The 26,168-nt window shown below is 27.9% G+C and overlaps 1 protein-coding gene across 1 annotated transcript; it reads left to right on the top strand.

The window, feature by feature from the left end:
• Positions 1-22,575, top strand: LOC129984315 (uncharacterized). Its single transcript, XM_056094175.1, has 19 exons — positions 1-185; positions 3,827-3,866; positions 4,204-4,289; positions 5,087-5,184; positions 5,308-5,415; positions 5,880-5,935; positions 8,934-9,019; positions 9,449-9,539; positions 10,479-10,584; positions 10,675-10,764; positions 13,265-13,352; positions 13,496-13,636; positions 14,914-15,053; positions 16,519-16,608; positions 16,719-16,841; positions 19,055-19,152; positions 19,351-19,475; positions 20,483-20,728; positions 22,247-22,575. Exons 1-19 carry the CDS (start codon positions 89-91, stop codon positions 22,462-22,464), a joined length of 2,127 nt encoding a protein of 708 aa, XP_055950150.1. The 5' UTR covers positions 1-88; the 3' UTR covers positions 22,465-22,575.
• The last annotated feature ends 3,593 nt before the right edge of the window (positions 22,576-26,168 follow it).

Here is a 26,168-nt window from a genome sequence, read left to right as displayed (position 1 = left end):
ATTTGCAATATTTTTAGCAACGCATGGATCCACATGTGTTAAATTGAGGCGATCCATATTTAACTAAATTTATAATAACTAATTCCTCATGGGCCGAAAAGCAGATTTTTCTGAAAAACAGAAAAGAGGTCCGGGTCGAAAAGCCAAAAAGCAGAAACCTCCGGAAATTCCCGCTCATTTACAAGGTAATTTGTGTGTTTGAAGTGCGATATACTTTATTATTGTACATTTTTTCGCATTTTGTTAATATTAAATTAAAATTGTCAACCAGAGCTTTGAAAATTATGAATTATGCCCATTTGTCTTATCGTCACCTCTTCAATATTAATCAAACTCGTAGCAAATGTGATTTTTGTTGGGGATCATGGATTTTCATAGGAAGATATCAACATTTGATTGGTATTTATTCTACAAAAAATATTTTAAAATATGGTTTAAGAATAATCTTTTAATATTTTTATTGACGTTTAAAGTGGGACAGATAGAAAATTCAATTAATTGCAAAATCTTTCATGATAAAAAATGATGTACAATATTAATTCACTTCTTTTTGTTAACAGAATATCTATTGAATTTTCATGATGCTCATTTAAAAGACTCTGAGTAGAAAAATCTCTTTCTCACAAAATTTTTTCTCTCCTTCATATAGCCTCAATATAGAATCCTGTTAGTGATATTTTATATTGGTGATTACAAACCTTACTTTATATTTATTACTTACTTTTTACATTTATTTTTCTTGGACACAAACTAAGTTGATTGCATTTTTATAGTGAAGAAATGAATGGCAATTTTGCCTATGTTGCTTCTCTTGCTGAGTATGAATGACCAAAATATTGATTCTTAATTTTTACATTGTTGAAATTATTGTGATAACTTTATTTGTACTTTTTGAAGAGTGGCGATTTTAATGTTTTCATATTCAATACATTTTTTTTATAAAGAAACTTAATTTTGCAATATTTTCTTGACAAGTTAATAAAATCTTCTATTGCTTGGCCATTATACAAAACTTCTTAATGTTTACTTATTATTATTATTTTTTTTTTGTAGCTTCGTAATTGTATGAATATTTTTATCCCATAGCACTTGTTTTTGGTGAAATATGATATAAATTTTCTTGCATTAATCAATTTTTTTCCTGTAATTTTTCTTTATTAAAATTGATGAATTATCAATTGGAGCACGGAATTGATCAAATATCTATTTTTGCTAAATCTGCAACTTGAAGTTCTCAATTAATTCAGTAATTTTCAGCGAATTAAAATTTTTTTTTATAATCATTATTTATATTAAAGTTCCTGTCGTTAAAATTCCAGTTGGTAATAACATATGTATTATACCTTTTTTATGATTGATGTGAAAGCAAATCATAAAGGATCAATTATTATCCTTCTTTAAAGACTCGGTTTATGTTTTTGTAATTAAACATATACCGATCTGATGGTTTTCTTTTAAAATATCTTAACTTTTCTATTGTTCCAATAGAATTGAAATATATAAAGAGTAAATATTTCCTCAGTGGTATTTATTTCTCTCAATTCATCAGCATATACACCCATTTTTTTAAAAACATTAACACATACATGGGGTCATTTTGACCCCAAATTAACAGGCATTTTCTCCTTATCTTATTGACTATTTGTAATACACACACACACACATATATATATGTGTGTGTGTGTGTGTGTGTGTGTGTGTGTGTGTGTGTGTGTTTATAATCAATGTGTGTGTTTATAATGTAATTTTTAATAAGAAAGACCAAAATTAAACTTAACTCTTTTTCCCCCATGCTTTTTATATATTTATTTCATTTTTTCTTATTCCATCCATATACAACTTATAATTTTTTAAATAACTGGTTTTTTTCTGTATAAAAAATATAAGGAGTAAAAAACAGTACATATTTTAAATATAAATTACAAGTGAAATTTGTTAAGAAGCTTAAACATACTCTTTTGAAAATTCGTAGCTTTTGTATTTTATTTTCATATACTTTTATCATTCCTCATTCAGAATAAAATGAATTTTCTAAACAATTTATTCATATTATTAGAGAATGCATTTTATATAAATGTTTGCTACTTTCTTCCTGAGATGGAACGGACTTTCAATCAGATTTTCTAGAGTATTCAGAATCTTTGTTTTGTTCCGATTCTGCATCATGATCACTTTCTAAAATTTTATCACTATCTGAAGAATTTCAGTATAAGTGAGAACACATACAAGAAGATATCTACTGCTCCTGCTCATAAACTGTTATAATTATTAAAAGAATTAGAAAAGAATAATTATTAAAAGTTAGCATATGCAAGGATCAATTTGATCCTAAGCCTCAAGGAAAACAAGAAGATACATTTTTTTTCATTGATTTCTGCGCTTCTAATCTTCTAGTTCTCCCATGAAAGTATAGAAAGTAACATGTGTAAACTTCATAAATTCTTAGTCTTTCTAAACAAAATAGAAAGGATGGGGTCAAAAAGACCCCATCCTTTGTAAATAGGTTAAGAAAACAATGAATGCTATAAAATTTCATCTTGTGTATTTCATAATATTTTGAATTGTAGTTTCTTCACTATTTTGCTAGTATAAAGTTATTATTTTGTAAAGTTTGTATGCATGTTAATTATGCTATCTATTTAGTTTCTTTGATTTGATTGAAACAAACTTGTTAACCAAGAAGGTATTAATTAAATAAGTAAAGATTAATAAGAAATAATTCTTTTTTCATTCAATCTTAATAAAGTTGGTAAGATGGCAGAAGTTTCCTTGAAACTAGTTTTCTAGAATGCCTGACTGGAATTAATTCCTAATTGTTTTCATGTTTTACAGTAGTGAAAAAAAAAATAGTTACCTGAATTTCTGCATGAATTTGCTTTTGAAATCATTTATCAAATTCCTTGTATTACTAATCAGATTTATAATCATTGTAACAAAGCTGATTGCAATGCTTGTAGTAGTGGTACTTTTTTCTAATTCCCTACTTTCTCAAATCAAATTAAGAAATCTAGAATATTGCTGTTTTTGGTCCAAATTTATTACTGAACTTTAAAATCAAAATATTTTATAACTCCTATGCCATCAAATACTTAAGTGAATTAAAAGAGGTCAAGGATTGAGCAGCATTCCAATTCTTTCATTTCAGGACTTTATATTAAAATTGCTGATGTGTGAAACAAAAGTCATTTAAATCCTAATGATGTTTGAACCTTCTTTGAAACCTATTCAAGAATAAAAATTTTAAATCCGTTTTCATGGAAAACTTTCTTCAGCATACAAACTGCACTACAAGAAATTTCCTGAGAATATCATGGCCATAAAGGGCAATAAAAATTACTTTTCACCATTTGTTGTACTAGTACAAACTTAATGTTTCATGTTTAGGTTAGTTATATTAATGTCCTTTTTGAAGTAAAATATAAGATATTCGGGATGAATGATGGTCAGGATTCTTTTTTTGATAAGGAATAGAAGTCATATTCTAATGCTTCAAATGTATTTTTCTACAAGCCTTTTGGTCATTTTTTAAATTATGTGGTGTATGTAACAAGAATGATATTTACAGTACTCCCTTTCTCACCTGTGACTTTATTTTATACAGCAACTCTATTATGACCAGCATCATTGCTGTACCCAATTTTCTTGGTTAAGTTATAAATGCAAAAAAGGCAGTTTTTAATTGGTACTAAAATTTAATCTGATTATTTTATTTCATATGATTCTGCTGCCACATTGTTGGTTATTGATTAGTTGAATAATCATTCTTATTTATCATCTAAAATATTAGATTTGTATCATATTTATCATTTATATCATGTATTTTTAGAAAGAGATCCAACATTCATTTCCAGAAGAGCTAAGAAAAGGTGAGAATTTTTCTTTTTCCTTTGAAATGAATATGATAAATTTTAATGAAATAAAAAACAAAAATCAACAATAATAAGTAATTTCATATGATAATAATGAGTAAATTATTTATTTCAATTTTGTTATTAATTACTGATAAATTCAAATATATTTCCTATCAGAATTTAATTTTTCACATTACAGACTTATATTATCTAGTTAATCTAATCACCGCATTTATATTTAAAAAGAATTTCCTTAAGATTAATGGCAATTAGACAAGGATTTTCTATTGGAAATGTTTTTAAGGAATAAAATTTCAGAACTTATTTTTTATTTATTTATTTATTATTTTAGATTGCAAAAGCAAGCAAAGCAGGACTTAGAAAATGAAGAAAAAGCAACTCTTAAGAAACAGCTTTCTGCTTCTTTGGAATCAATCGGTAAATAAAATATATTCTTCTTAATAAATCATGTTATTGCTTTTAGTTATTCTTTTCATCATTTTTCTCATCTCATATGTTTTAAATTGTTGATCTTATTGTGCACAATAAAAAATTTTAAATAAATTAATATGTTTTAAACTTTGAAACACTAGCTAGAATTATTTTCTTAACAATCTTTTTTTTTTTTTTTTTTTTTTTTTTGGTAAATTGATTTGGAATCAGAGTGGTTTCAAACTTCCCTTTATATCTTTTGTTAGTATTTTTTAGCTATATGCATTTTATTGGTAAGTTCTTGGCTCTTTTAAGTTGTCATACTGAAAATTATTGAAGTCATGAATGTTTTTACATGGTGTTCTGCCATCAGCTTCTTTAATATTTGTAAGTGAAAATAAGTAATAAAATTATCTTTCCTTGAAGATTTTTTAAATATGTGGTAAATATTTTTAATTGAAAGTTCCTAGTTGTTATCATTAATTGTTTTTGGATTTTCTTATTTCTTTTCGAAATTTAGAGTCCAAATATAATTTTTTATGATAAAATTGGTTATACAGATAAATAAAAAATTATGTCTCTAGTAGAAATTTTTAATGTGTTTTACTAGTTTTATGGATATTATCTGTGTCAAAAAGAAACAAAGAAACCTTTACCTATTTCTGTTTTAATATTTTTTTATGTCAAAACAAGAGCATTAAACATTTCTCTCCCATTTTATAGTCATTTTTGTTCAGATTAATATTGTTATAATAATTCATTCATAGGAATTCTTTTATTAATTATTGGTTTTATTTATATAGATGAAGATTTGATATCAGGTGATGAAGAAGTTGAAGAAACTGAAGTTGCCAAGAAGCAAAAACTTTTCTCTGATGATGATGAGGAAGATAGTGATCAGGTTTAAAATAATTTTTTTGCCTTTAATTATGAAAATGTTTGAATAAATGACATTATTCAGAATGTTGCATTTTTTTAAATCATATGTTAAAATATTACTGAATTATATAATTATCTTTTTAAGGCACCAGATGCATTAGATGATGATGAAGATGATGTTATGGGTGATGATTTTGATGCTGAAGGGTCTGATTCAGATGATGACTCTGAAGGGGAAGATGGTGATGATGATGTAAGTGAACCACTTGACTTTGTATTTTATTCTATTTAATAAGATGGCATTCCATTTTAGGAACAAATTATTTTGATCCAATTCAGATTCCACTGAATATTTTGAATGTTTTTGTATGACAATTTTAAAATATTAGTACAGAAATGCCATAATTTGTTTACTGTATAGTAACAAATAGGTAGAATCGTAAATCACATGACAATTTGCCAAATAAGTTTTAAAGAATAAAAGAAATTGCTGCACCCAACAGGAATTTTATTACTAATATTTTGAAGTACATAAATTTAATATTTGTTTCTAATTTATGTAGTAAATAATTTGTTATTGATATATCACTTAAAATTATTTATGGATAGTTTATAACTCATTATTCCTGCATTATTTTAATGTAATTAAATAGTTTTAAAACATTGTATGGAAATATTTTATTAGTGATTGATTAAAATAAATCTTTTGATTTGCAGATGTTGCCTATTGAAAAGGCTTCAAAGAAGCTTATGAAAAAGGAAAAACAATTAAAGTATGAATTATGTTCTTAATTTTATGTTTGATACAATAAATTGACTCATATGTCAACTTTCTAAATGTTCTTTAATGTATTGGCTAATTTTATCCACGTATTAGATAGTAGCTGGCAACATGTGATTTGCCAATTGCAATATTGATTGCATTTCAGATTCATACAATTTCTATGTATATAAATATTCCATTAATGTTTTGTTGATGTGCATGATTTCTTCAAAAAACATTTTTGGCATCAAATTTGACTACTTTTATTTTAATAGTCTTATACCTGTTCTATTATTGCACACATAACCATTTATTGATGTCCTGCTAAGAATTATTAAGTGCCATTGAAATATTATTGTTTTGGCAATCTTCTAATTAACTATTGTTATGTTGCAATTTCCTTTTTTTTTTTTTTTTTTTTATTCCTTGTGTTAACTGCAGAAATAGTAAACAGAATCTTTCTTCCTAAACTTTCAACAATGGAAAAGAATCATGGAGAGACTGTGCAGTTAAATTGTTATAATTAATAGGACAATTTTTTTAGATTTTAAAATGATATAAAAAATTTTATGTAATATGATGTAAAAAATAACTTTCTCAAATTCCAAAGTAAATCTATGCCAAATTTGATATCCCCAGCTTAAGTAGTCTGGCCTGTAGAATACCAATAAACAGGCATTATCTTTTATTATTTGTAGAGATATTGCTGAATTTCTCCCATCCCCTAATCATCTTGTTTTATTGCTGGATTTATTTTCTTATTATTTACATTGATATTTAAAATATTTATTTTGTGATTGAAAATTGCTTCATCAATTTAATTCTTTTGTTACAACTAGCGTATATGTTATGTTGAATGATTTTTGTATGTAGTAACCCCTCAAATTATATTTTGAAATCATTTTTAACTATTAAAATTTCTGATATATGGCATAAATTATTTTTATTGGTGAAAATTTCTTATAATTAATTCCATTATGTTCACTATATAAGAAATTTTCACCAATAAAAATAATTTATGCCATATATCAGAAATTTTAATAGTTAAAAATGATTTCAAAATATAATTTGAGGGGTTACTACATACAAAAATCATTCAACATAACATATACGTTAGTTGTAACAAAAGAATTAAATTGATGAAGCAATTTTCAATCACAAAATAAATATTTTGAATATCAATGTAAATAATAATATAGTGAACATAATGGAATTATTATGTATGTACATGTTCTGAAGACACTGATTCTTTTTACCATCAAATATTATTTAGCAGAAAAATCATCTAACTGAATGTTGCCATATTTTAATGGTACATAGAATTTATGGGCATCTAGCTGATTGAAAAACAAAATTTAGATATTTCCCCCAATTGATTTATATATTTATTATGGTTAATGTATTTTTATGTTTATCATTGTAAAACATTTAATAGTTCCAAATGTATGTGAGTAAATATACAATTAATTTTTGGCTGAACAAGATAATAGTATTGCAGCGATTTTGTTATTGCTCGTATATTTATTTATATCTGTGCAGACACTGTGTATGTACTTGTGCTTTGTGTGTGTATATACTTAGTATTTTACATGCTATGATATATACCTATGTATACCATACGTTGCATATGTTCATGCATTATATAAGTGCTTAGTACTTTATATACATACCTACATCTATGCATAACTTTGTAAGATATGTATGTTTCCAACTATTTGCATACATAAATATGAGTTACAAGTGTATTGTGTTAATTAATAGTAGAAATATATGTACCTATTTTTAGAGAGGGCATTATTCACTAGTCCCTAATTCAAATTATACACAAATACACATCTGTTTAGTGTGATGTTATTATTTCAGTGTTTGATCTGATCCTTGATTTCAGTAATACATTTACCTGATATTCAATGAAAAGTAATAATTAAAACTAACAATTGTTTTAAAAACTTTGATTGAAATTGCTTCATATATATACATACATATATATATATATATAATATTAAAAATCTGTTTGCATAAAAATTTAAAAAAAATCTAAATATTGATTAGCTAAATATTTAATTTTCCAAAAAATTAATGAAAAAAAGTTAAAATTTCATTTATATAAAAATATATCAATAAGCAGTATGATCGCATAATTTACATTACCCTTACTTTCACAGCCCGTGATCCGCCACTGATTTCCATTTTTTCATAGTATTACCTAAATAAAAGTTGATAGTATTGAGAAAAATTATTAAGGCCGAGATAGGCTAACCAGGAGGACATTTGATTCGCATCCATTGATTGTGAGTTCGAACCCGTCAACCGAAGATTCTCTGTGTGTGGTTGTGGCTGGTGCATGTATAAATCTGTCGTATTCACAAAGTCCTCCATGTCGAGAGTAATACCATTAGAGGTACCGAATCAGAGGTGATCGTTCTCTGGTTAAGGTGTAAATTATGATCTGTGGTTGAATGAATGAATTGCATGAATGAAGTTCGCCCTGCAGAAAGGGTTGTGATGCACAAGTAGCTAAATGGTATTCTTGGCCCTAGATGGTGCTGCTGAAAAACAGGAGACGTAAATTTTCAGCTTAATTTGTTAACTTTGTAAAAGTGGGCTTGTCTATGACAAGTGCCATCAGAAACAACAACAGAAATATTAATAATAGTGTCAATTTATAATTCTATAAGTGTAATACTGTTGACTTAAATTTGATAAAAATATATAATCTATCAGTGTTTTAGGAACACTGCTTTCTACATGTGTAGCATAATTGAGAAATGTGAATTGATTTTTCATTCTCTAAGCCTGTTTATAGTTCAAAGTTGTTGTTAAAGACAACTAGTATTAATTATAAATAGTGTAAATATATAATTTATATTATGTATTGATTATGCACTTTAAGATTCAATTATTACTGATTAATATTGAGAAAGATACTTTGTTCTGAAATATGTTGAAGATAAATTCGTTAATGTTATGAAAAATTATTCTCTTAAAATGTGATTTTTCCCCCTTAGTAAATTGAATGAAGCTGAGCTACAGACAAACATCCAGCAAACTGAAATTTTCAAACTTCCTAGTGGTCAAGAAATTGAAAAGGAAGATATCCTTTACTTATTTTATTATTGTGTTATCACATTATTAAACTTAAAAATACGAAGGAAAAAAATTATCTCTAGAAATAATAATCTTCTATATTGAAATGAAAAATTAATATCTTATAGTCATAGATGGTAATAAATATTTAAAAATAATAGAAATACGTCTAAAGAGAATACTTATTCACTTAATTAAATACATTAAAGTTAAAATATTTTAGCACCTTTATTACATAAAAATGTGTTCTTTAAGTTTGGAAAGAAATGTAAAAATGATTGAATGTATGAAAGAAATATAAATAAAAATTATAAAACTTAATATTGATTTTTCATATATGGTATAGTCTTGTGTTATGATAGTAAATTTTTACATGCTATTACTTTTTTTTTTTTTTTTTTTTAATTGAGAAAAAAAATTCTTTAACTGATTCCACGTGAAACTGCTGATCTCGTCATCCTCAATCAAAGGATAAAAGATATTATTTTTGTCCTTTCTGACTTTTCTAATCGGAGAGAACCAGACAGGTAATAAATGTTATTTGAGTACATACTTAATAAAAATATTACCAGTTATATTCATCATTTAATGTTTCTGATTTTAACAATGTTGTTATATTTTGATTTATACAAACTGGAAATTATCTGTTTGTACTTCTTCTTTCTGCATTAATTTTTTTTTTCTTTTTTAAGAATCTGAAGCATTAATTAACCTATCATAAAAAAAAATTGTGAATAAAAGTTATCAATCTTACCAACCAGTTAGATTTGGAAAATCATAATGATATCAGTTAGTAATTGGACACGTAGCAAAGAACTTTGCATAGAGAGGGCAAAAAACATTCTGAGTTCATAGGAATGTGCAAGCATATTGCTACTTTCAATGCTGGCATCTTAGGCTAAGTCTATCAGAGAAACAAATGACAGCTGTTAGGTTAATCTTTACAGTATTTTAGAGGAAAAGTTAGCAGATTTTGGAGGCAATAAATTGCTCTGAGTAATGCATTTCAGTTACAAGGCAAATGTAAAAGAATTGGAACTTATTTTGCTGAAATTTCTCACAAGGGTTGGGGTGGGGTTTAATTGTGTAATGAAGTATTGGATTTTTCAAAATCATCTATCTTAAAATAATTCTATTTTGTTGGAAATAATGTTATAATTTGACATGTGTACTATGTATGTATAAAAGTGTATGCAATATGATGCATAAGTTGTCTGTGATACCGACTATTCAATTTTAAAAATTAAACTTATTATCTTACACTTAATTTACTGTCTCCTGTTGAATTGCAAACAGTTTTTTTTTAATTGAAGATAGAATTTGTGCATGAAAACTAAGATGTAATGTTCTTTTCATAAAAAGCAATTCGAATAGAAACTTTTTTTCTTTTCTTTTCCTTTTAACATTTATCCTAATGTGTATTGCTTTTCTCTGGGCCTTCATAAATTTATCTGAAAAATTTTTAGGTCACGAGTAGAATACATAAATCAACTAAGAGCTGATTTATGTGCATACTATGGTTACAATGAATTCCTAATGGACAAACTTATAGAACTTTTCCCACCTTCTGAGGTAATATATTACTGTTAAGTTTTTAGGTTAGATACCCTCGTGCGATTTTACCTGTTTTGTATAAATTCTTTATTCCCTTTTCTTATTTAGCTGGTAGAATTACTTGAAGCAAATGAAGTGCAACGTCCAGTTACTATTCGTACGAATACTTTGAAAACAAGACGAGGGGACTTGGCTCAAGTAAATATTTTATGTATTTAATTGTTGATAATATTTAAAAAAAGGTTTAGAAAAAAGAAAATTCTATGGTACTTATTAATGATAATTCCATGTTCTTTTCTCTAAATTAATTCATAGAAATTGCATAAGAATCAGCCATTTTTTTTTTTTTTTTTTTTTTTTTTTTACTATTTTTGTAAACAAAAGGATTTTTAAAAAATCACTAAAAATTTAAGTTAGGTAGAAATGACCAAAATAGACGATTTTGAGTTAGAATATATATAAATGAACAATGAGATAATAATGAATAATAGATGAGGTCTTGATTATATATGCAAGCATGTTTAAAAGCTGCTGTAATCTTCTTTAGCTCATGATAATCATCTATTCACTCAGGAGGCGTGGGGGATTCATTAATATTTTAAACTGTCATGAAGCACAATTATATTATGAAAACATGATTTTGTCTAGTTCAATGAATGATTGAATTTGCAACCTTCTTCTGCAAAATATTGTAGTATCATCCTTCTAAAGGCATGCACATTTTTGGTAGTTCGAACTTTAACTTCACTAGAAATGAAATAGGTTCGAAATAGAGTAATTAGGAAAAAATTATATCATACAATATTGGAAGGAAGAAAAGCATCATCTTTTCTGTTTTGAAGAGTGATATGAATTGATGCCAAAATCGATATAAATAATATGATCTGCTGTTATTATTTTGAAGATAATTTTAGTAATTGAGTAATGCATTAATAGGGAAATAATATAGAAATGCTTCAGTTAGTTGCTAAGCATATTGCTGTAAATTTTTACAGATGTTTCTCCACCATTTCATTTATATATATTGTTGCAACAAGATGGAACTCCAACTCACTTCAGCAGTAGTGTTAGAAATTACATCAACACTTTATCCAATTCTATTAAATAACATAGAAGAGGCCTGTTCCTTGGCTGTGATTTTGATACTTCCAGATTTGTCATGCATTATTTTTGTCTTCTAGAGCAGTGTTTTTTAACTTCTGATATGCATACTCTTAGAAGTACTTGAAATGGTTTCAGAGGGTATACAGAAGGGAAGGGGGGGATGTAACTGTGCACATGCATTGATATGTATGTGTTATCAATAATTATTCATATTGGGAGTGGGATTTTGTAGCATATGGAGCAGTGATGTGATGCTAGGTCAGGAGATATACTAGTTAAAAAAAATTAAGGAATGTTATTCTTGAAGCCTATTAAAACATAACTTATGGAAATTCTTTTGAATCTGATGATAATCCAACTGCACCAGTTATTATGCTATGGAAATACACATGAAATGTTCATATCATTTGAAATTGCATTAATCCATGAGATGAATGCACATGCATGCACATTCTCTATTCTGGTTATTAATGGCCAACAAGATATTAAAATGATTATGATCCAATAAGAGCATTTCTGTTCAGGTGTATGCGGACAATATTATAATACTTATGAAACCCTCTGCAATTCCTCATTTCACAAACATCAGCAGAAATTTCCTATAGACTTGAATTTAGACAAAATAAATCATAAAATTTATTTTGTTTAAAAATAGAAAGAACATTGCACATTTCTCTTGTCTTTTACGAAATAGATACAGAATTTCATCATTTAAATTTTAAAAGTATTTAGCCATCACTTTTTATACTTACTTATCATTTCTGTCTTACTTGAATAAAATTCAGTAAAAAAAAAAAAAAATCTGGAAAATTTATGAGAAAGTATGTATTATCTGGAGAAACTTAAGGACTTGGACCACATTTTGAAGAAAATTGTTATTGAAAAAATTCTGCTTAGTGGCAAAGAAATTTGGTATAAAGATTTGATCAAAATTAATGACAAATTATTATCTATTCAAAAGCTGCCTCTTCTGTCAAAAATGAAAAAGATTTTTAATGGTTTACCAACTTTTGATTATGAGGAATATATTAAAACATAGATTTTTTTTTTTTTTTTTTTGAAGATGATAATTTTTACAACATAGAATTGAATGTTCCTTTGTATTTTATCAAAGCAAGCAAGAAACTTGATCATAAAATATTTAAATTAGATAATTATTGTAGAGTGCATAGTGAAGATGGTTGTAATCAAAAAGGCTATTTAAACATTATGAAAAGAAAAAAGACATCACATTTCTATCATGTTCCTGATTAACTCTTAAGTCTATCAGTTCCCTCTTTGGAAAAAAGGAAATATATTAACAATAACATTTTATATTGATATTTTCAATCATAACTAAACTAATTATTGAAATAAAATATCAATATAAAATTGAGTCTTCTGGATAAAATCACATAAGTGTACTCAAAATGAAAGGGTTGACACATATAGTAAATTTATATGTAGGATTCTTGCACATACATTATAAAATCTCTTTTTTCAATCCTCTATACTTGCTCTTATATTTCTAGCTGATATTTTGCAATTACCTTCCCATTGCACAATAAATATTTATAATTATTTTTTTTATATAAACTTAGTTATCTTTTTCTAGGCTTTAATCAACAGAGGAGTAAATCTTGATCCTGTAGGAAAATGGTCTAAAGTTGGTTTAGTTATTTATGATTCACAAGTGCCAATAGGTATGTTTTTCTACTGTTACTTTTGCAACTTAATGGATAATATTGAAATGTTCGATTAAGTCACAGATTTTGTCTAAAATATAGTATGCAATTCAAAGCAAATTCTTTTTTTTTTTTTTTTTTTTTTTTTTTGTACTTAACAGGTGCAACTCCTGAGTATCTGGCTGGTCATTATATGCTGCAAGGTGCAGCATCTCTTTTACCTGTGATGGCTTTAGCTCCCAAAGAAAATGAAAGAATTTTAGACTTGTGTTCTGCACCTGGTGGCAAAACAACTCATATAGGTAAGAATGCAATTTTTGTTTTAATTCTTATATTTTTTTCTTTTGTTTGTTATTTTTCCCATGTACAAGTTATATAAAAAGAAAATGTTAAAATTGTTGAAAAATTCAAGCTTGATATTTTGATGAATCTACTTATTTTAGATCTCATCAAATCTGAAAAATCCATTTTTGAAATTTATCTGCCTGTCCGCTAGCATGATAATTCAAAAATGCTTTGAGCTTAGTGAATGAAATTTGGTTTAGGGGTTTTATCCCAAAGTTATTGATTTCTGTTAAATTTTGTACAAAATTCCTTCAGAGAAGTTTTTCTGTTTGTTTGAAAGCAAATAAGCATGGCAATTACAGAAAAGAGCTAAAAAATATATAATTTCATTCACAATTTTATCATCTAAATTATAGATTTGTATCAAATTTTAAACCAGTCTATCAATATATTGATGTCTATTAACTTGTTTTTTTTTTTACTTCCATGTAAATATGTTAACTTGAAATGAAATTCTTCAAATAAATGAAATTGTGTATGTGATCTTATAAAATCATTAATGTGAATTAAGTTATTTGTACATATTTGATTTGGGAAATCAAATTTTGACTTCTTCTTTTTATCATATCATGTATATTTTGTAGACGATTTTTCCTTGTTAAAAAGTAATATGTATAATCAAAAGAATGTATCCATTATTTCATATATATATTGTTACGAATTTTCTGCGATGTGCTTAGAGTAAATTCAATAAGCAGAATCCTTTTAAAAAAATAAATAAAGCTATTTATTTAACGAAGACTACAAGAATAACACTGCGCATTCAATAGCTCAGTCACCAGCCTACAGCTTGCTTGCTGTCTAAGGCTCCAATACCACTCCTAATCTTTCGTGCTTGTTTTTATATGCTCTCTGCCGGAAGTGACGTCACTAACAGGAAGTTATGTCATATTAGAAAAATCCAGAACCTTGGAGAGAATTCAAGAAATCAGGATCCCTCTAGAAAATTCTCTCTGTCGCCAAGGTTTCCAACTTCCGTCGCCAAACTTGGCGAAATGTTGCCAAATTTGGCGACAAAATTAGTTGCCTAAAACATCGCCAATGAGCCAATATCTCGCCAATTTGGCGACTTGCTATTGAAATACAATGGGATACATATAACATTCATTATCATAAGACAAATTACACCAATTTACAGAATTCGTAACAATATATATATATATACCATAAGTAATCTTAAATTTAATGTGCTTAATTTTTATACATATTTCTTAACTATTTATAATTTTCTTAGCTGCTTTAATGAAAAATACTGGAGTCCTTTTTGCAAATGATGCTGTCAAAGACAGAGCTAAAGCTATTGTTGGAAATTTACATCGTCTAGGTATTACAAATACAATTGTTTCTATTGAAGATGGACGAAAATACCCTAAAGTAAGTATTCTCGATTAAAACAAAATATATATAGTTCTCAAATTTTTTGTGTACTAAAGTGATTTATTAAAGCTACCATTTATAAATGGGTTATATAAGGTATATATTAGAATTTTTTCTCCATTTCAAATTAATTCATGCATTTTATAATGGCACGTTGACAATCTTGACATTATTGCCAGATTAGAAAGTGATTACTGCAAAAATTTGCCTTGTATACACAGTCCAGTCATATTAATGTGATCACTGCCTACTTTTGACGTCAACTTTTAATAACCAATTGCAGAAGACGCGTGTTATCCGTAAATTTGGTGGGTATATAAGGAGTGTTGTAGGCATTCAGAAAACATTTCTGACCTTGAAAACAAAAACCGTCATGCAGAAACGGAGTGATTTATCCGATGTACAAAAGGGCATGATCATTGGATTGCAGGCCAAGGGTGGAAGCATTTCTGAAACGGCTAGTTTTGTAAATTGTTCGTGGGCCGCCGTGGTAAAAGTATATCATGCAGGACAAAATGGCACTATCTAAAATCAATGACATGGCAAATGTGATGAACCACTGCCGTAGATGGCAGAGGTGAATGAAGGCTGCAGAGATGCGTTTGAGCGAATAGACGTGCAACTGTTGAGCAACTGACCGCCCAGATGAACCAAAGGGCTACCAGCAGTATTTCCACAATGACAGTTCAGTGAACATTCCTGTGCAAGGTCCTTTGAAGCGGATGCCTGGTTAATGCACTTATGCTGACTGCTGTTCATTGACAACAAAGGCTGGAATTTGCATGCCAGTACCGTAACTAGACTTCCACTGAGTGGAGACGGGTGACTTTTTCCGATGAATCACGTTTTATGCTCCATCGGACAAATGGACATTGGCGTATACAGTTTGAAACATCTGAAAGCAAACGCTTGTTAACAATTGCCGGAAGGGCCAAAGCTGGAGGAAGGAGCATTATTGTCTATGGAATGTTTTCATGTGATTCTCTGGGTGCACTCATCATTGTGAAAGGCACGATGGATCAACGCAAGTCTGCATATATCCTTGCAGGCTACGTCCACTCCTGTATGCAAATTATTTACTTCCTTGACCAGCAAATTCCCCGGGCTTGAACCCAATCGACAATCTGTGGGATTGACCACAGATTGACTCACCCGCGGAGTTGGCATGGCTCAATATCCTAGTAAACACCTTCAGGAACCTAACTGACTCTCATCCTGCACGTCTCGCAACTGTCCATTCTGCTAAAGGTGGTTATTCTGGATTTAATGTGACTGGACCATGTATTTGAGAATTATGTGTGCACATAAGCCTATCCTGCCTTGTATTACTTTAAAGCAACATGCATTAATTAATTTTACAGAATGCTTTTTTCCCCCTCTACTTGTAAAACATGATTTGTCTCAAAAAATTCTGGCATGCATATGAGTATCAGAAATAATTTATGTGCCTCTACATTTTTAGCTGATAAGTGGGTTTGACCGAGTTTTATGTGATGCACCATGCAGTGGAACTGGTGTTGTGTCTAAAGACCCGTCTGTTAAAGCTTCAAAAGTAAGTATTTGATTAGTTTTGAATATTTCAAAAATATTGTCAAACATTTTCATTTTCCAGAAGTATTAGTAAAAAATTTATTTTTCATGCTTTGTTATTTAATTATTTAGGATGAAAAAGACATCATACGCTGTGCTACAATGCAAAGACAATTGCTTTTGGCTGCTATCGATTGCACAAATGCACACTCTAAAACTGGTGGTTATATTGTATATTCCACATGTTCAATATTGGTGAGTATTTATGGTTTTTATTAATAGTATATTTAAACAATACAATATTTTTATGCTGTCTTTTGTTTATTTTATAGTTTGAAGTGGTTACATTTGATTTTTACTTTCTTGGATACAAAGTATGGTGAAAACACTGTTATTGTCAAAAAATTCGATCTTCATGTTTTGATAAATCTCTAAATTTCAGGCCTCTGAATTTGAAAAGCACATTTTTTTTTTTTTTTTTTTTTGGTATTATGTTTGTTTATTTGTCTGTGAACATGATAGCTCAAAAACACCTTCAGCTAGATAGATGAAATTTTGATAAGGATTTTAAAAGCACATTTGTATATTTCTATCGAATTTTGAACAAAATCCATTCTGAAGAATTCCATCTATTCAGGTGTCTGAATATAAGTTAACACATTAACTACAAAAATGTAGAAAGTAGGTGAATGAAATTTAATACACAGATATAGCATGTAGATATGTATCAAATTTGGAATTAAATCTGTTAAAAGGTTGACATTCCGTCAGTCTATACTTTGACCTGTTAACACTGTAACTGAAAAACAGAGCAATATAATTTTTTGAAATTTGAATTGGTTTCAAATATTTTTGTTTTCAAAATTTTGTGATTTTTAATTCTATGTGTGTGAATTTTAATTCTATGTCAATTTTTGGCTTCAATCAGTTGAATAAAGGTAATCTGAATCTATTGTCTACAATTAAATAAATAATATATTAGAAAATTATACATATTATTGAGAATTAAAACACATATATTTAATTTTATATTACAAACAAATGAAATTAAATGATATATTACAATTACCATACATATTATCATCAGAAAATTAATCTTTTTTTAGTTAGATAGCATATATCTTTGAATACCATCTTGTTTATAAGATTGACACTTGTGTTTGAAAGTTCTCTATGCATACAATGTAGCTCCAAAACATTTTATATTTTTATAGCTGTGAACATTGCTTGGTCAATTTCATGAAATTCAGCAATCCTTTGTTTGCTTCCTTCTATGACTTTCTTCATCACAGCACCATTAGCATTTTCATTCTCTTTCTCTTAGCCATCTTGTACATATTTATTTATTCATTATGTAGAGATAGTGATAAGTATAGAGTTATCTACATTCACTTAAACATGCATCTTCTCTTTACTATGCACTTTAATTTAGAAACTAAATTTATATTTTCAAAACTATAGTTTTGATATTTCTGGTTAGTTTAATACCAGATGTGATACATCTTACTTAATTGTTTCCACATTTTTTTCAAATTCAGCAACATTTGCCAATGCTTTCTCAAAATAATTCTGAGTTTATCAGCTTATGGCTTAAAAGATATATTGATGTATTTACTTGAAATGCTGACGCTTGTCATGCATGGCTATCTGTGCACAAATAGCTAAATATCTCACTTAAGACAAAACTTTTTTTGGAGGGGCTTCTAGTTTTTCATACACACTGATGACTTGTGTACACAAGTCATCAGTGTGTATGAAAAACTAGAATATCAGTGTTACCTCTTTCTGGGATATAAAAAAGATTTTTTTATGGAAACAATTTTAATATATATACTCATTAAAAAATGCATTTTTATATAGTTGATAATCAAATGGCTGCTGCTTGATAACAAAAAATCACCCCCCCCCTTGCCAAAAAAGTAAAAACTTTTTACCTTTGCCTTAAAAAAAAAAGTTCAACATACCTTTGACCATTAGCAATGGAGGTCAAAATGCTAAATGTGTGATTCAAAACTATTGCCATTCTTACTCAACTAGAACCCAACTATCTTACAACTGTTTATTTATTTGTTTGTTTCTTGTCTCCTTTTATTGCTGTTTTAATGCACCCCTCCCCTTAATTCATGGAGCTGGTGATAATTTTAAATGTATTATATGTCTCTCACTGAAAGACTATATTCTAGCATTTTTCTCATGTTTAAAACCACCCATATGACATTCAAGGAAAACTTTCTAAGAAATATTATATACTAAATTTAAAACATCCTTAAGTTTAAAAAAAAAAAAAATTAAACAAAAAAACTTGTTTTTTGTAAATATATGGTAAATGTAATATTCAATGTAATTTTAATTTTATTATATTGTTTATAGCATTGTATCTCATTGTATTTGAAAATTCTTGCAATATTCATTTATTGCTTTTAAAAAATTGTTAAGTCTGGTTCTTAAAATTGCATCTTTTTCCATAGCCTGAAGAAAATGAATGTGTTGTTGACTATGTATTGAAGAGAAGAAGTGTTAAGCTTGTTCCAACTGGACTAGATTTTGGAAAAGAAGGATTGTCTAAGTAAGTTTAATAAGATGCTTCTTAGGGTTTTTTTTTTTTTTTTTTTTAATGAGAAATATGGGTGTGTGAATGCAGTGATTTTTAGTTTCATTAAATTACCTTTCTATACCAAGAATACAGATTCTTAGTTAAAAATGAATCTCTTGCTAATTAGCATAATTTAATATATTATACTAAAAGAGTGATAATTCTTTTTAGATATCGAGAACATCGTTTTCATCCATCGTTGAAGTTGTGCAGACGATTTTATCCACACATAAATAACTTTGACGGATTTTTTGTATGCAAATTTAAAAAATTCTCTAATGTTATACCTGGAGAAGGTGAGTACTTTATTTCTATATTTCATATCTTAAAATCTTGTAAGCCTATCATAATAAAATAATGACTTAAATAACATTAATTAATGTTATTTAAGTCATTATTTTACTGATTTCTCCTATAGAAAAACTTTCATCAGCCTTTTGTGATTATTATTATTATTTTACACATTGAATGGAAGATTTTGTTTGGAGCTATAATTGTTGGTCAGAAACAAATTAAAAGTTCAAGAAATAAATCTAATAAATTGAAGAGCTTTTCACCTAATATCTAGTTTAATATCCATTAAAAATATATATATTAATGAAATAATATGAACAAATTACTTAAGATGCAGTTAGATATTAATTTTTTAAAAATATAAAGTATGGAATAGCAAAAATTCTATTTCTTAACAGAAAGTTATTGCTGCAAACATTGAAATGAAAGCTAAAATCCGACAAATAATGGAGGAAATAATGAATACATTTCCTCCTTACAAATGTATTTATGTACAGAAATATTCTTACTTCAATTTAAGCATTAGAAATAAAAAGAACAAATTTTCTTTAAAGCTATTTCATCACAGAAAATATCTAATAAACTACTGCATATTAGGTTAAGGTGATGCAGTTAATTCAACATATATGCAACTCTGTGGTCATGATTTTTTTTTTTTTTTTTTTTTTCTTTTTAAGAGAGAAAATTTTAGCGTAACAACCTGCCACTTACACTATAATAATTTAAAATTTGTTATGTGTAAAACTTTTCTTTTTTGAAATGTATATAATTACACTACCTGAATTTCGCTTTGACTAACAAAATTTTCATTAAGTAATAACCATTTTTGCCAAAGAATATTAAGCACAACAGCAGCAAATAATTAAAATTTTATGCAGCTTCAAATCTGAAGAACATTGTAGAATAAAGTAATATGGGCTAATTTAAGATTTAAAAGAATAAGAAATTAATTAGGATTTAAAATAGTTTAAGAGATATCATTACATATATATATATATTTCATCCTTAGCTCCTAAGAATGCAAATGCAAAAACAGAAGGTACAGAAGTCAAAACGGAAGATACCACTGATGCGAAGACAGAACCAGGTACTTCTAATGTAATAAATGGGGATACTGAGAAGTTGAATCAAAATACTGGCAAAAAGCAAAAAAGGAAGAAGGGTCAGAATAATCCTGACATTACTAGTGATTCTCCACAGAATTCCCCTGAAATCAAAAAATTTAGAAAGGAGAAGAAAATGGAAAAGAATAAAAGTAAGACTGTGTAATATGTTTGTTTTGATTTGAATCTTGATGGAGCAGAAAATTTGTTGACTTCTATATTTATTTGGTATAATTAGTATTAATTTAGTTGCTTAGAGTGGTATGCCAAGGCTGTAAAAAAAAGAGTCTAAGTACACTTTTTTTTTTTTTTTTTTTTCAAATTACCTTTATTGGTTTAAGAAATATTAATGGTATGGAGCGAGATATTGTTTTCCCCCCAAAGAAAGGAAATCTGGCTTTCCCTCCTCGCTATATTGCTAATATTTTCTTTTAGTATATTTTTATTTTGTGTTTGTTTAAAATTCCCCATACATTTGACTATAATTTTAAAATACTGGTAAACAAAGGAAATTAATTTGTTTGCATTAGAAGTACACATTTTTCCTATAATTTTCACCAAAAAGTTTTTAAAATAGGAAGAGCAGCATTAAAATTTTTGATGCATATAAATTTGATTGCCACAGAAATTTACTAAATTCATTCATGATATATTTTTTAAAAATTTATACATCATTTTTACATTTTTATCTTAATGTCATAAAAAAAATAATGTTAAGAACAAATTTTCCACTTTTTTCTGTATGTTGCTGGTGAAGAATGCCATAGGTGTTTCCGTTTATAGGAATTCTGTAGGAGATTTTTATCTGTATGTTCAGAGTGTAGGAAGTCCAGAATCAACAAATTTTTTTAGAGCATGTGTTAAAAATAATTTTTTTTTAAAAAGTGGGATCCAGATCAAGAAATATAAAATTTTAGGTTAAAGTAGTATGTGTTAATTTAGAATAAAAGATAAGAAATTAGAATTTAAATTAAGGTGTATCATTATATATCGGTAAAATAAATGTAAGTAAAAAATTAAAAAGAATTTTTAGATTAATATGAATTACAATATATATTTTTAGAATAAACTGTTAATTTTCAAAATAATTTATTTTTTAGTAACAGCATACAAACATGATACATTTCCTCAGATTATGGCATTTTTGGAATCAAATTTTAATTTTGAACTCGATTAATTCTTTCTAACTTTTACTATTTGTTCTTTTTACTCTGCTAATAACTCTACTATATTTCGAATATCTTGAGCACTTTTAGTATAAATTTATTTATTTTACTTCTTGATGTTTATGCTTGGCACAATTCATTAATTTATAAAATTTCCTTTTTTTGAAATTTTAAAAATATGTTTTTGTAGTAATACTAATAGCTACATAATGTATATGTTAAATCTCATAATGGTATTTTCATTATAAAAAGTTATTTGAATTTTTGAAGGGGGGAAAAAAACATTGACTTATAAACTGTACTATCCTATTAAATCAAAAAAAAAAAAAAAAAAATCCTGTCCAGTTAAAGATTAATTGATCTGCTATTAGTATTATTTTATTTTCTAATATTTATTACCATTATTTTATAAAAGGTGAATTATTATAAATTAAGTGAGGAATATTTGCAGAAACTTGCTTTTTTACCAATTCATGTTCTTTTTTTTTCTTTTTCCTTCTTTAGCTAAGGAATCTAATAATAGCGATTCTCAAGATGAAGATGCACAAGAAAAGACAGTGGATACTTCCGTTCAAGAGACAGACAGTAAAAAATCTAAACAGAATCAAGTGAATACACGGAACTCTCCAGGGTTTAAATCCAATAAAAATAAAAAGATGTTCAAAGCCAAAATGAATGAGAGGAAATTCTCAAACAAAAAAGGAAAAAGACAACAAATGTAGCATTTCTAAGTACTTTTCTGCTCCCTGTGGTTTTACTTCATTGTATATATGAAGGAATTACATTTGTTATCATTAAATATTCTTTTATAATAAAAACTGTAAATATGGAAATTTTCTTTTTCTGTTCATTCTGGTCTATCTTTTTACTGTCTTCAAATCATTAAAGTTTGTATAACAGGAAAAATTATGTACTTTCCGTTTTATATATTTCAAAATATGAATTTAGATCATATTTGTAAATTTTATTGCATTTTGACAAATCCCACTTTATCTAATGCAATGAATCTATAGGGCAAGGAACTGCGATAAAGAGAAAGTGGAACAGCTTCTGCTGATTAATTCAATCCAGTAGAAATCTGAATCTCCCTCCCACACGTTTCCTCGCAGTTTTGCTTCATTTAAGAGGAAAACTTTCCTGGTCGTTTTATTTCTAAAATGTTTGTTGTTCTGTGTTATTTTAATAATACTTTTTAAGAGAGCAGCTAATAACTGAATTCACAATTTTCTTTCTTCAGTTCCTAATCCTCAGTTATGTAATGCCTCACTTATTAGGCCACTGGTCGACTATTTTTAATATTTAGTCTGGTAGCTTTGGTCTTGCTCTGTTCCATGACAAGCCACCTACCCAAAAATGTTTGGGATTTTGAAAATTGTTGGGGAGAGAACCATTAAAGGTATAATAAATTCGTTTGATTAAAATAAAAATAATAAACGATCCTATGTGGGTGTCAAGATAAATAGAAGTGCTTTTTTAATACAAGTTTTAATTAATTAAAACTTGTATTTAAAAAAGCAGTAAAAATGAATAAAAATAAATCACAACACCCAAAAGATGGTAGATACAATATACCATACAGCAATATCAAACAAAAACTAATTAATATTTAAAATACGATTAATTGGCTGAAATGTGTGGTTGATAGCAAGAAAATGAATACCTAACTTCAGATTTTCAAGAGAAGCAAACAAAAATATCATCAGAAAAGTAAATTAAGAAACTGTGCAGAAATTATTACTGTGTTAAAAAATTTTAACAACTATATTTCCTGAAAGAAAAAAAAAATACTGAAGCTGGGACCAAAATAAATAAAGTATCAAACTAACCAAGACCACAAATAACTCATCACAAATATTTCTTGAGATTTCACAAATCGTCTTCAGCGAAACTTCGTTCCTGAATACACTAAGTAATGAGTGAAGTTTGAATTCATTAGAAGGATAAGTGGAGTAATAAGTACTGATATGCCTACAGAAATTTAATATTTTTACAGTATTACTGTATTTTAATATTTTTCTTTGAAAAATTTTTAAGCAAAGGGGTTTTGCCACGGACATTATTTATGTCATTTTAAAAGATATCTCAAAAATTCCCGCCATTCTGCTATATATCTCCAATTTTGGGGGTTAAAGAGAGCCTATGCCAAAATTTTTGAGAGTTAAGAACATGAGATTTTAAATTGTTGAAAAAAATTATGGCTAAAGTTTTATTTCTTTAATAACTTCAGTAAAAATCCATTATAATGGTTTTTTTTTTTTTTTTTTTTTTTTTTTTTATCCCTTGAGAAATGAACTTAGGCTTCTAGGCGGAAAAGAAATGAAGTGTTTTTTCATATTCTCCTAAATTGCTGAAAACTACACATTCAATCCTAAAAATAACCGACCGAAAGCTTTAAAATTCGTGAAAAATGGATGGAAGCATCACATTTTGCTACAGAAGTATCAGTACTAATTCTAATTAAAATTATAATTTTTAACAAAAAATCTTCCTTTTGAAAGACGACACATGCAATCAAATAAGTTGTTTAAATAAAGATTCTACAAAAAATATTTATTTATGCATTTGTGTTAGCGGAAATTGGAGCGCTATTAGGGTGTTGCAATTTGGAGAAGGAATTCCACCTTGTTTGCGCTCTATTTAATTTATCACTGTTCAGGACTATAAGGTCCACGCCAAAATAGTTTCCATTTAACTTCGAAATGGGACTTCAATCCACTATCTTACACTAAAACACTATTTCAGCATCTAGATTGGTATGTGGATTTTAAAACAAATTAGTTGATATCATTCAAATTGAGAAAATCCATTCAAAGGAAGTCTGATAGGTTCCAGTACAAGTGAACTCATTAACTAGAAAGCGTAAAGAACTAGCTAGATAAAATTTGGTACGCAGATTTAGCATCTGAAATGCAGATTCTTATAAAATTTTGAACCAAATCTGCCAAAGGGTTGGCCGTTTTTCGGTCTATACTTGGCATGAATATAAATGCAATGACTTAAATCAATAAAATTCAGTAACTACTAGTTCCGTGTCGAATTTTGGTGTTTGTCGGCCGACTAGTTCAGATAACTCAAAACGCATCCAAAATATTTATTCTCGCGATAATTCAATAAAAATGGTAGATTCATTCCAAGGATCAAAGCTACTGTTCGCCAATTCCATGGAAGGTATTCGCAGCCTTACCCAAAGCCCACAATTTTATGCGGAAGAGGAGGGATATGAATTTTACTGGAGAAAATTTAGAGAAGACCACTTCCGCTGGATTGTCATATTCGGGCAACTTTTGGATCTATCTGTATATGAATTAAATTTATAATAGCAACCAACCCACCACCGTGGAGACTAGTTTTTAAAACATTTAAAGCATGATATTTCAAAAACTAGACTTGATTACTTGTTAATTCAAAATTATTGCCCTAATTATAAACGGTTGTACTTTCTTGTAAACATTGATTGAAAGAAAAAAATTTTAAACACTGTACAGAAAAAAATTTAAAATTTTGTTTGTGTAATAATTGCTCCGTGCCACTTTCTTTAGTCATCACAGTTTTCAAGCTATAATTCATCTCGCACCAGACATTGCAAAGCTTATTTACATCTATAGATGTTCTCTTTATGTATTTTCAATGCCTTTTATCATTACTATTGTAGTATGTACATGCAAAATCCTATGTTAGTAGATAGTAAAAAAGTTAACTCTATAAATACTAAAAAGCTCCAAACGCCCTTTCAACAAAATTACGGCGGGCGTCAGAGGTACATGAATATCCCTTCTAAATTTCCTTCCCCTTTCCGTAAGTGTGATTGATTGAATATCAGTAGCGCTTACTTTCTTAGTTAGAATTCTCACCAGGAAGGGATTTGAACCCGAGACATTTTTCTGAGAACTCTCAAAGAAAATGTCTGAGCATACATCTGCTTAATTACCACGAGCTATGCAGGGACCCGATGTATCAATCCTTAAGGATCACAGGCTGTCATTGAGGTTTTTAAGGCGAGTTCACAAATTGTACAGACTAAGTCTATGGCAAAGGATACCGACGTGCTCTGATTGGTTTAAGCCTTGGCATCTTTTTGGCAATGTTTTGCCAAAAAGATGCCATTCCGAAATATATTTTTATAAAAATAAATAAAATATGTGAATTTATCCCCCCCCCCTATTTTTTACTGTTTACATGTAATAATCTGGAACATATATGCAGCAGAAAAGATCAAATCCTGAAACCTAAATTCAGGAAATATAAAAATTACAATTTAGTAAAAATATTTTTTGTGTGTGTTTCTTCTTAATATTATTTTGATATAACTAAAAAAATTAGTTACGTAATCACATATTTCGTTAAAGCTTACATATTTATACGTTTTGGGCGTTAAGTAATCATCTCCCCATATGTAGTTGATGGGAAAGTAACAAACGTTCAGGAA

This window comes from Argiope bruennichi, chromosome 9 (assembly GCF_947563725.1).
Source record: "Argiope bruennichi chromosome 9, qqArgBrue1.1, whole genome shotgun sequence".
NCBI lineage: Eukaryota > Metazoa > Arthropoda > Arachnida > Araneae > Araneidae > Argiope > Argiope bruennichi.
The sequence above is the reverse complement of the archived record's forward strand: the minus strand, read 5'-3'. Positions and strand labels throughout refer to the sequence as shown.